Source organism: Trachurus japonicus, chromosome 3, assembly GCF_045865225.1.
Source record: "Trachurus japonicus isolate A0001 chromosome 3, Traja_1.0".
Classification (NCBI taxonomy): Eukaryota; Metazoa; Chordata; class Actinopteri; order Carangiformes; family Carangidae; genus Trachurus; species Trachurus japonicus.
Window position 1 is genome coordinate 11,756,037 of NC_140909.1, and position 12,101 is coordinate 11,768,137.

The 12,101-nt window shown below is 41.0% G+C and overlaps 1 protein-coding gene across 2 annotated transcripts in view; it reads left to right on the plus strand.

The window, feature by feature from the left end:
* myo1ea (myosin IEa) overlaps positions 1-9,596 on the plus strand; it is a 49,878-nt gene extending 40,282 nt beyond the window's left edge. The window contains exons 20-29 of one of the 2 annotated variants that reach the window (XM_085761630.1): positions 1,521-1,635; positions 1,724-1,893; positions 2,009-2,154; positions 3,781-3,927; positions 4,544-4,701; positions 5,788-5,874; positions 5,985-6,192; positions 7,171-7,206; positions 8,297-8,466; positions 8,566-9,596. In XM_085761630.1, the coding sequence (XP_085617756.1) occupies positions 1,521-1,635; positions 1,724-1,893; positions 2,009-2,154; positions 3,781-3,927; positions 4,544-4,701; positions 5,788-5,874; positions 5,985-6,192; positions 7,171-7,206; positions 8,297-8,466; positions 8,566-8,642 (1,314 nt within the window). In that variant the 3' untranslated portion in view covers positions 8,643-9,596. The remainder of the gene's footprint in view (positions 1-1,520; positions 1,636-1,723; positions 1,894-2,008; positions 2,155-3,780; positions 3,928-4,543; positions 4,702-5,787; positions 5,875-5,984; positions 6,193-7,170; positions 7,207-8,296; positions 8,467-8,565) is intronic. The other variant, XM_085761638.1, reaches the window with a different exon arrangement.
* The last annotated feature ends 2,505 nt before the right edge of the window (positions 9,597-12,101 follow it).

Genomic DNA, 12,101 nt, shown 5'->3' on the forward strand with positions numbered 1-12,101 from the left:
ATGTTGGAGAAGAGCTTCTCCCCCACAGTGGTGATGATGGATGAGCTGGTGGTTTACTGTCCGTCAGAGGTCTCGCAAGTGCTGCATCGAGGCAGAGGCCAGACTAAAGACAGTTGTTAATTGTGAATACATGTTTGCCAGGAGTTTAATACTGATTTTAAATGTTTGGTTGTTGCTTGTGGTTCTGTTCCTGTGTCGTCACACCGCGGCGTGGCCTGTGGCAGTCCGTGTCGATGCCAGGCCCGTTAGCGAGGCAGTGGGCAGGATGTTTAGTCTGGGACGGGGAGAGGACAGAGAGTGTGATTGCATGTCTAGAGGCCAATCAGGAAGAAGACTGGTGGTCTTCTGGCTCAGAGTCAGCTCCTTCTGCAGGAAGTGGCCAAATTCATTTACAGCCAAAGACGAAAAGTAAATATTTTTTTTAAATTAATACAGAACAACACAGTGCAATGTGCTGCAAATACTGTAGAGGACAAGGACAAAAAATCAGGATACATTAAAGCATATAAAAGTATTTCACTAAACCTGGGTATTATTAATAAGTTATCCTAGTGAAAATCAAAAGTCATCTCAAGTCTGTCCATCATTTTTCTTTCTGTTCGATAAAAATATGTTTGTAACATATTTCCAGTAAATTCCAGCATTTATCTGAAGTTATGATGAGGCTTCACTCGTCTGAATTAATCAAATCAAGTGAATGTGTTTTGATTGTGTTTCTTTTGTCTTCAATCACTTACACTGAAACCTCATCCTCATGTAATGGAAGGCTGATTACTGTTGTAAAGACCTGCTTTAGTATTTAGTGTATGGGCGTTTCCCTTGAACATTATTTATTATGTTGTATATCAGAGATTTTGTTCCTATTTCTAGTTTTATTCAAATTTATTTTAGCTCCACACATTCAAATTAGCAGTGGGATTGAAATGTATTGGTCATTGTAAAAAGAGATTCAATAAATAACCTTCCCAAACTGTCACAGATACAGTGATGAAGATCATTTAAAGTTCAGATCGAACTCTAACTGTAACGTGGACTAAGCAGCGTTGTCTTGATCCTTTTTTTTAATCTGTGTTAGTAACCAGTGATTATAATAAGCCTGTATAATTTAAAGGCAGGAATCATTTGTTTTGGAAACAGCAGATGAGTGAACTAGTTTTTTACTGACCACAGGAACAGGGAATGGATGTTGGAGCTTGTTGACGACACGGTCTGTCTGGGTCACAGTGTTGATCTCCACATTTCACATGCACCAGTTTGTACATTGTTGCTCTACAGCTCAGCAGAGACCAGCATGACAACAGTGATTTGACTATTAAACCATGTGATATAACAGAGCTGCTGGATACTGAGCCAGACTGGACATGAGACTGGAGTAAAACCTTCGTTCTTACACTGACAAGAATCTTTTTTTTCTTTCAAATGCTCACAAGTTTGTGTGTATTCAGTCTGTTCAGGTGTTCCTGTGTTTGGGTTTTGTCCGTCTTTACTATGTTGTACTGAGTCTCTATTTGTCTTCACAGCTCTTTCTGCTGGAGGAGACGAGGGAGCGCAAGTTTGACGGCTACGCCAGGACCATCCAGAAAGCCTGGAGGAAATACGTCGCCTGCAAGAAATACGTCCAGATGCGAGAAGAAGGTGAGCGAAGTGTAACACCTCACAGCTTCTGTCTCCATCTCCCCTTTCTCTTCCTCACTCTCTCTCCTGTCTGTCTTGGTTTATCCAGCCTCTGACCTGCTGCTGAACCGGAAGGAGAGGCGGCGACACAGCCTCAACAGGAACTTTGTAGGCGACTACCTGGGCATGGACGACCGGCCCGAGCTCCGACAGTTCCTGGCAAAGCGGGAAAAGATCGACTTTGCGGACAAAGTCACGAAATATGACCGACGCTTCAAGGTTGGTTTTCTTCCTACAGGCTCGCCGTGTGCTGCCGGTTTTCTTTGGCTCAACAGAGAATGATACATTTATCCATCTGTTTTTGTGTTAATTTATTTTTTTCTTCCATGTTTAGGGAATCAAGAGAGACTTGATCCTGACACCGAAGTCTGTGTACCTGATTGGAAGAGAAAAGGTGAAGCAGGGGCCAGAGAAAGGGCAGGTGACGGAGGTGCTGAAGCGGCGGATTGATGTGGAGAAGATCTTGGCGGTGTCACTGAGGTATGAACAGTCAAATGTTGTTCTGTCTAATCATATATCACCACGTCGGGCAAATATAATCCTTCCATATAAACAAATTTGGCGCTCACTCTATCTACATAAGCCAATTTTAAGCACTGCTTCCTTCTCTTCCACCACTTACTGTACTGCTCTGAGCTAAATATAACCACATAGTACGTGACCACATCATTGACTGAATTGAATTGAATTTTATTTTATTTATGGGTCTTACACCATTTAAGGTGCCCAGCCTATAAGGGCTTACAAGACACAGATTTCATACTCATAGCCAGCAAACATAATCAGCAGAGTACAAACAAGCACTTTTTATGAAAGTAGATATAGTAAATACCTCTCCTCTGAAAAACCATTCCAACCTAACCTCATCATCAGTCCAAAACAACTCAGGCTTCACATTTTCTGAAATAAAAGCTGCCTGGCTTCGTCATATAAACGACAATGAAACAAGAAATTAAGTTCATTCTCAATCACATTTAGACTGCATACAGTACAGAGTCTTACCTCCTCACTAATATTTTCCTGTACCACTTCATTGCTTGCACCCCGGTTCACATGAAAATTACATAAAAATGCAAGTGGAACAGAGTGAAACCTGTCCATGTCTTTATCTAAAAGCTGACATACACAGAGCTCTGCAGAGGAATCATGGGTCTTCATGGCAAATTGAGTTTGAACTTCTATTCGCTCATATGAACATGAAGAGAAAAAAAAAGAGTTAGTGCAAGACCAGTCGGTAATGATTTGTTTCCAAAACAAAGACGATGGCTGCTCTACATGCAGCAGAGGCAGAGGGCAGTGACCCAACATATATCCTGTGGACACTGTGTACTGCAGAAAAACATGAATCTGCTTAAAGGCCACAGCCTGGATTTCCAATCACACGAGCTCCCATGTTGCTGTAAATATCACACAAGGGACAGTGAAGACATGTGGAGTATATTAAGACTACAGTACCTCCTGTATATAGCTACAGTGTGCCTGTCCCTTTGCATGTGCTCGGTCCGTATCTCGGAAATGTTGCAGAGATAATACGCGGTCAAAAACACTCTCATGAAAGAACGCAGACTGGTTTACTACAAAGAAAAGGGAAAAAATAAAAGAGCAGACAGACTTGCAGGCCCTTTGTTGTTGATGGGAACGCCGTGTAACTTGTTTCAGAGGTAGAAATCACAGAGCTGTTGGTGCGAGCATGTGGCTTTTGAGTCACTGGCGTAATGTGGACCAGGTGGCGCAATGAACGAAAGCAGGAGTTGTAAAAAGCTCATCAGAGAAAAACTCCACTTCACTGGAAGGAACAAAGTATCTTTGTGTGGGTTACGGGCACAAGCTGTCTTCTTCCCTCTTCAGATGTGAGCAGCTTTGTGAGGCTCCCTCTGTGTCTATGCAAATGTGAAAGATGATCCCGACTCTCCATCTTAGCTTTTTTATCAAAGCTGAGCAGAGAGAAGGACAAAGCCAACACAACACAACACAACTGTATGAACGTCATCTTTCTCGACGTGTTTCAGTTAAATGTGTCCATGATCACATACGTATAATATCAGGGTTTTAAATTTAGCATCAGACACGAGCCCTTTGACTGAGAAGTCTGTTCATGTTTTTCAGCACGATGCAGGACGACTTCATGATCCTGCACGAGCAGGAGTACGACAGCCTGCTGGATTGTGTCTTTAAGACGGAGTTCATCAGTTTACTGGCTCGTAGGTTTGAGGAAAAAACCCAGAGGAAGCTACCACTCAAGTTTAATAACACGTAAGTAAACACATGCAACATAACCCAAACCAGCGTGGGAGTTGAAACAACACAAATCAACCACAATGAATGATCAGATACATCTTCAAGTTCCTCAAATTTTAAGTTCAATTTTATCTTATTGTTGTTGTAAAGGTAACGTCTTCTTAGTGATGCTGTCCCCGCTTCCCAGACTAGTGGCAAATCTTGAGTAATGACAAAAAAGAGTTTTCTGAGGTCACTGAGACCTTAATCAGTCCACATTCTTGAGTTGTGAAGGTATTGTTTTCACATTGCCAATATCAAGTTTTGTGAGGTTAGTCTGACCTTGACCTGTGAACTTTAGGCTTTAGACCTTTAGCCTCCAAATTCCAGTCAGATGGTCTTTGAGTCCAGGTGAACATTTTTTTTTACCAAATCCAAAGAGATTCCCTCATGAGGTTACAGAGATATTACATTCACAGCCAAAAACCCTGGACAAACATACGTATTGTATGACTGTACATACAGACTCAAACATTTATTTGCCCCGATGAAAATTAGCCCAATGTAAAAAAAAAACTGTACTGTGGTATGAAACTGAAATTCATGTGATTCTTAGACTGTGGTATGAAACTGAAATCCATGTCATTCTCAGACTGGAGATGAAGCTGAAGAAGGAGAACTGGGGCTTCTTGAGCGGCGGCGGCTCCAGGCAGGTGGTGTTTGTCCAGGGACAGGGAGACATGCCCGTCCTGAAGCCCTCCAGCAAATCCCTGCAGGTCAGCATCGGCCCCGGGCTCCCCAAGAACACACGTGAGTATCCAGACCTGTTTGTTCAGTCAGCCACGATAAGGTTACAGACGTCTGTGGTGTGAACAAGAGTCACATGGTGTCGTGAATGTCCGACTTCAACACATCTCTACCACATGCACAGGAAACTTCACAGACTCCAGGTTCACCAGTCAGTTTGAGCTGCTTTCTACAAGTGTTTCATTGAATCAGTAATAACCAGGTTATTACTGATTCAATGAAACACTTGAAACACATGCTGGACAGTGAACAAACCAGGCTGATATATTGAAGGTTATTCTAACCTTCAACATGTCAGCCTGGTTTGGTTCACTGTCCAACATCCGTCACAGTCCACTAAACAAAATCATAACAAAGAGCAGTAAAATAATAACAAAGTAAAATAATAATAACAAAGGTCCTCAGACAACTTCAGACACCACTCACACTTTGCACAGCGACTACATCCTCCTACTTTCAGGTCTGAGATACAGATCTCTTACTTTTAAAACCAAGCTTTGTACCCTCATCCATCAGATCATTGAACAGCTGATCTGATCTGGTATGTGTGTGCTTTTAGGTGTGTGTGCGGTTTTTTTCTCTCTTTTTAACATTTTAACATTTGAATTTATCCATTTGTATTTATTTAGTTTAATATGCACTGTCGCGCTCCGCAGATGAAGTTCCTTACGGAAAAATACAATTCTTTGAATTGAATTGAATTGAATTGAATTGAATTGAATTGATTTCAGATAATACTGTAGGTTAGAAATTATGGTGGCTTATTTATTATTTATTTTATTTATTTATTAGCACATGAGAAATATATATGTAAAACAGCATATTAAAGAGTGGAACAAAAACAACAACAAAAAATCATACAATGCAAATGTGCAGGAGAAACCTAAAAAACCCCTAAGGGCTTGTCAAGTGGTCCTCATAAAGATAAACATTCAACATAAAAATAAGATTTACAGTAATGTGAAGAACAACATGAAACAGTTAGAAAAGAGAGAGAGAGAGAGAGAGAGAAAAGCAAAGTTTCTAACGTTAACCTGAAGTTTTTACTGTTTCTGTGTCATGCTAATGTGCTGAATATCTCATCTTCAGGCCCCACCAGGAAGGGAATCACTCAGGGTCGCTCTACGTCCAGAACCCACCACAACATCCCGTCACGGGCTGCACCAGGACCTCCAGGTACGGCGGTCACATCTCACAGCTTGTCTTGGACCGTTTTTACACTGCATAAGCATTTACCGGTATATCTTTTCATTTCCTCTTCTTCTTCTACTTCTTCTCCTCTGCAGTTGCTCACCAGAACGGTGGCCTGAAAAACACCAACCACGCAGCCAATCAGAGGAACTCACAGCACCACAACCAGAGACACAACCCCTCGCCCCACAGTGCAGCGCGCCCCTTCCTGCCCAGCAACATCAACCAGGTGAAGGAGCGAGGCGGCAGCCGGCCGCAGCCAAACCTGGACTGTCTGAAAGTGCCAGAACAAGGAGCTGCAGGGTGAGAAACAGGAAACCCACACAGAACATACAGGAGTAGACTAAATAAAACACTCATACGCACACACACACACACAAAAAAAAACGTGTCAGGAAAAAAAGCTACTGCTACACGGATGGGTCATATTAGGTAGAATGGAGATTTGTCAGTCCTCCATACTTTATCATATCTCTGTCAGTGCCATCTTGTGACAGCCCTTCCTGTTTATCTCTGTCTGGCTTACAGTTTGTTGTTGTGATTTCTGAGGCTTCTCCCCGTCACGCACTAAACAGTGTTACAGTTTTATTATAGCGCAGCTACTCTGGGAGCTCTGTTGTGTAACTTTGTGTTACTCAGCTGCTGCTGCATCTGTCAAGTTTGATAAGACACACACATTTCTGTTGACTCCCCACAGCTCCGGGGGAACAATCTCCCCCATGTCGAACTAAAAACTGATACTATGAAGCATGTGTTGTTTGTGATAAAATGCTGGTCAGTCACATCAAGTTGTGTTTCCATTGGCGCAAAGTAGCAATTTGTTGCATCGTTGGTGTTTGCAGTTCAACACCGAGGTGAAAACTTGATGACACTTGATGATGTAACTTAACAGTCGATTGTCATTTCCCCATCAGACCAGACCCACTTTTCTGTTTCCATTACGATTAAGTTAAAGTGTTGAACTCATACATCGACTAATTAGTATCAGTTAAAAGTAATCAGGTGCTGGTAATTGTCTTTAAACCTAATAAGGCCCAACGTTGTAGGAGTGTGATTCAGTTCAGGTGTTTCCATGATTGTGTATTGTAAATTCACATTTTCACACATGTATCTGTCAACAATACAGTGACTGGCATTCCTTTATAAAAGTGTATAGTTTGACACCGGACGTCACATCCCATGCACAACTGTTGAATGTAAATAGTCACCATAGACACACACTAATAACCAAATCTGTGTTTCTGTAATTTGACATAATTTGGATAATTTATTCTTTTGTAGTCATGGAGACAGAGGACCAACTTCAAATGGAGGAATGTGAGTTTGAGTGTTTGCAGTGTTTGGGTGGTGGTTCAGGTCGAGCAAAAGCTTTTAGCAGCAGGACATGTTGATGCTTCTTCTTTTGAATATTTTATTTGGTTTTATTTTTTTTACCTGCAAAGTTGAGCCTCGTTAAAGGAGCCGACTGTAGTACGCAACTAATATTTCATCTTCTGCTGCTGCTCAATTTCACTGATATCAAAGGGGGATTCTTTTCCAGTTCACCTGAGTGTGGTTGATCTTTCATTTCTGTGATGAAAGATGCTTGAAGGGTTTCTTCTCAGTGAAAGAATCCCTGCCGTGCATCGCCTCTGGTGGCTCGTTTGTAGTCGGAGCTCCTCTTTATCAACGAAATGAATTGAAAGGATGAAAGTTACACAGGCGTCACTGAAGCCATTTTTTTTCTTTATATTCAGTAAATGCATATTTTGTATAAACTTACTACTTCACTGCTCCATGGGGAGTTAGTCGAGTTAAAAGTTGTTCCTTGTCACACAGTCTTTTGTATTGTATTTGTCATTGTGTTAAATAATAATTTGAAAAGATAATATACTTAATAAACAGCATTCATTCAGAGTTTTGTCTGTACACAGCCAGTAAACAGAATAAAACACTTGCATCACTGAGGCCGGATCAACACACTCTCGCTCTGAGAAGCTTCAGTTTTTTTAGTCTCACTTCTTCTGCATAGGCAAAAGACATAGCATGCACTAGATCGCCATCTTGTGGCTGGTTTGGGAACAGCTTCATTATGTTGAATGAAGCATCATTTATAACTATTTATAACTTTAATGCTCTTTCTCCTTTTATGTGTCTGACACATTTATCCAGGAGGACTTAGAGTTTGTTACGTGAACATAAAAAACTTGATTACAGTGTTGTTCAATCCAACAAGATGGTGATTATGCATGCACTTGTATTTTGGGATGTAACATTGTGATGTCGTCTCATATATTAAAACTCCTCTGAGTCACCCTCACAGCCTCTGCAGCACAGTGAACTGAATCTCTCATTGGGTGTCTTCCTTTGGGGGGCAGAGCGTCCTGACGGCTGTGTGGTTTTCTCTCTCTGTTTTATGGTGCGTCAGGGCCCACAGACCGTCGGCCACGAGGCCCGCGCCGGGAGGAGGACGCCCCAAACCTGCACCCAAACCCAAACCCCAGGTGCCGCAGTGCAAAGCTTTGTACGCCTACGACGCCCAGGACACAGACGAGCTCAGCTTCAACGCCGACGACGTCATCGACATCATCAAAGAAGGTAGGAAACACAACACAACACAAGACAATGTGGTTTATGGTGATGTTTTCAGCGAGAACCAGGGAGACTAATTCAGTTTTGTCTGTCTGGGGGGATCAGATGCGTCCGGATGGTGGACAGGACGACTGCGTGGAAAGCAGGGACTTTTCCCCAACAACTACGTCGCCAAGATCTAGTAGCTGCCGGTTTCCAGCACGATGAGCCTCCTGGCTGCGTCCCCCTGACGCTGACCCTCACAGAGGCCGGGACGGAGCGGACAGTCAGAGTGAGAAGCGCTGTGAGATTTCCTGAGGAGAAAAACTCACACTTCCTCCACCTCTGCCTTGTGGTAAATGAACGTAACTCTCGGTTACACCACCAAACCAAAAAAAAGACCCGTCAGGCTTGAAATGAGGCTCTGTTTTAAAGACAAGAAGACTGTTTGACTCCGGGGCCTGTTTTTTTTTTTTTTTGTCCCCCTCCACAGGCCCTTTGAGTACTGAACAAAACTATTTATTGTATTTATAGCTTTCTGTGTTCTCCTCACTGTCATTTATATCTTGCTGAGGATTTTAGCTCAAACGCTTTGAAGCGTTGGAATGAAGTTATGCTTTAATCTGTGGGACCAGGCTGTGATTTTTACTTTCAACATGTTGTCTTTGGATGAAGGTTTGAATGCTGAAGCAAAGGTGGTCGACTTGTCGTGTCAGTGTCAAAACAGAGGAGACTGCTGTTTTTACCAGGTATATTTATTTTGGTGCAAAACTGTAACTACTTCTCGGGAACGGACATTCAGTAAAATCATCACACTGTGATTAATTTAATGATTTTAAATACCAAAGCAATGTAAATTTTAACACATGGCATCACAGCCGAGTGGTGAATCACCTGGAAAACCACCTTCATCTTTGTTTTTTTTTTGTTTTTTATCACACCAGTATATGTTAGACACAGAGTAGAGGCCATGTATACTGTAACCTGAGCATGCTGTCTGTGGTGTATTAGCACTTTATTGGTACAGGTACTACCTTGGACACAGACACCGTCACTCGTTCATGCCACAGCCAGTAAGTCAAGTGTATGAAGGACAGATTGCCAAGCTCGCAATAAGCCTAGTTCCTGAGGAGAAGACATTGTTTACATGAAATGATTTTAAAAAAAGAAAAAAAAACAGGCATTTTAGATCTGATTCTGTATATGTGTTCATATTTAGCAGTACGCCTGTTGTTGGTTAGTTTTTAAATTAATTTTTTTTTTTTTTTTTTTGTATTTTCTCTGAAGGATCATAGTATTGTATATTTTCTCACAGGGCTGCTTTATTTCCAGTTCAGTTACAAATAGATAAAAAAACGGTTATCACAGACTCGGGTGAATGGATTTTTGTTTTGTCAAGTGCAAGAGTTGTTTTAAGGTGAATGAATTTTGTTATCATTTTTTCGTGGCACTACAAAGAATTCCTTTTGCTTGCGCTCGACTGTTTTGTTCCTGCACATCTTTTGCACTGTTGTTGCATTACTTACACATTCCTTAGTAATTTGTTATTTCTTTAAATAACCACATTATGCTCTCGTCAGTAAAAAAAAAAAAGCAGCAAAAAAAAAAAAAACAACCCGCTGGAACTTCTGTCGTAGATCTTCTGCATCATCAAATATAGTTTGATCTTGGATGGTTGAAAACGTCCTTGTGCAATACAAGACAGTAGACGAGTCATTCAATAAAGCATGTCATATTGTATATTTAACTGCTTTTTTTGTTTTATTAAAGAGAACCCATTAAATGAACAATAATCAATCTGAGGTTTACGTTTATTATCATATCCTGGACACATGAAGATCATTTATTCAGGCCGGTGTAGACACATGTAAACCCAGACTCTTCTAAATCTGTAGGTTTTTGCTGAGCTATTACCATAACTGATTAATGGGGGTGAAAATCTTGACCTACTACTATTGTTTAGATTCATATGACACATTTAACTCAGCTGATGGAGTCATTTTTGTTTCCAATTTCTGAGACTGGCCTTTTTCATGGACCTGTTACAGTTGGGAAAAATAACGATGCTACACTGTCATGACTTATTGGGCCACTTGAAGAGATCAGAGCCATTAATGTTATTAGCAACAACTGTGTCTTTCCTATCAGAGGAATCTCAGTGTCTCCTGTGAAAATGATCTATTTTAGAGCATCAGTGTGTCATGCTATTAATCTGGGGTGAGCACCTCTATTTGGAGTTACATTTGTGTATTATTATTATTTAATCACTTGTAGGTAATCAAGTAGGTTTGCAATCAGAAACAAATATGAGAGCAAAAGTATCAATATAGCAAACAAAAAATGTTTTATTACTAGTAAAAAAAAAAAGGAGATTAGTTATGATTTAAAAAAGAAGAAAATACATTTTTGAAAAAGAAAAAAAAAGAAATGTCTCTAGAGAAACTCCACCTGGATGCAAATCAATCTATTTCTGATGGAGGTGGACATGGACAGCAGGTTCCTTCACTGCCATCCAAACACTTACGTAATTGAGTCCCACTCCTTTAGTATATGGACATGATGCAGTATAGAGTGGAGCTGAGCACAAACTTAATTAACCCCGGTGTTCACCTGCTTCTGCTGAGGTGCTAGAAAATCTTTCATTCATTTATCATTTGCCACTGATGCCATGAGTGGGCCCTATAGCACTCACTGTGTAACGAACAACTAATCAGATTAGAGGCCGTGCAGACTCAGAGCATCTATGTGTGCTTTTTGCAGCTCGTCTGATTCATACACACAGGTATTTCCATCCTGCAAATGTACAGCTACATTATTGCTGCATGTTTAGCATCACTTGAGTTGGGTTAAAAACGTTACTCCCTTTATAGTTTATCCAGTGTCACATATCCAATTTGTTGCAGCTCCTTTAGTCCTGTTTCTCTGAGACCTTCATGCTCCACTAACACACAGAGCTTCATGTCCTCCCTGTGGCCGCAGCAGGTACTGACTCATCTGTCACAGCTCCAGCTGACTTGAAGTCAGATTGTCAGTTTGTTTTAACAGAAAATACAACATTCATGCTGTCACAGATGGAAACACTGCATGACTTTAAACTAAATTATAACACTCACTAAGTTTGGTGACTTTGTGCTACTGTTACACAACAGGCCAGCTTTTGTCACTGCTTTCTATTTGCTGCCATGAAGGTAAATTAGCTCTAAACTTCAGACTGCAGTGAAATTCCTTAATTAAATTGACAGTTGAATCCCACTAACCTACTCCCTGTTTCCATCCCACAACCTCTCTACTTTTATTTTGTAATTCTCTTTGAACATGAATGAAAATAACATTAATAAAAGTCTGAACTCCTGAACCCCCCATACACACACACACACACACACACACACATTTATTACATCTGAGGAAGCTGAATTAATTGAGCCTCTTTTATTTCTGTTGACTTGATTCATCTCCGAAGCAGCAGTGCTCAGTGCAGCAACAGCCCGACTGAGGTTTCTCAACATGTTCAGTTAATCATCACCCAGCCTTGTTATAACCACATCCTGTTTTGTTTTTTTTTTATCCTAAAGGCCAGAATAGTGAATCACTTCTATTTCTGTATGGGCAGCTCTTCTCTTTGCATTGAAAGTAAAGGATTATGTTGATTTATTAAACAAGAT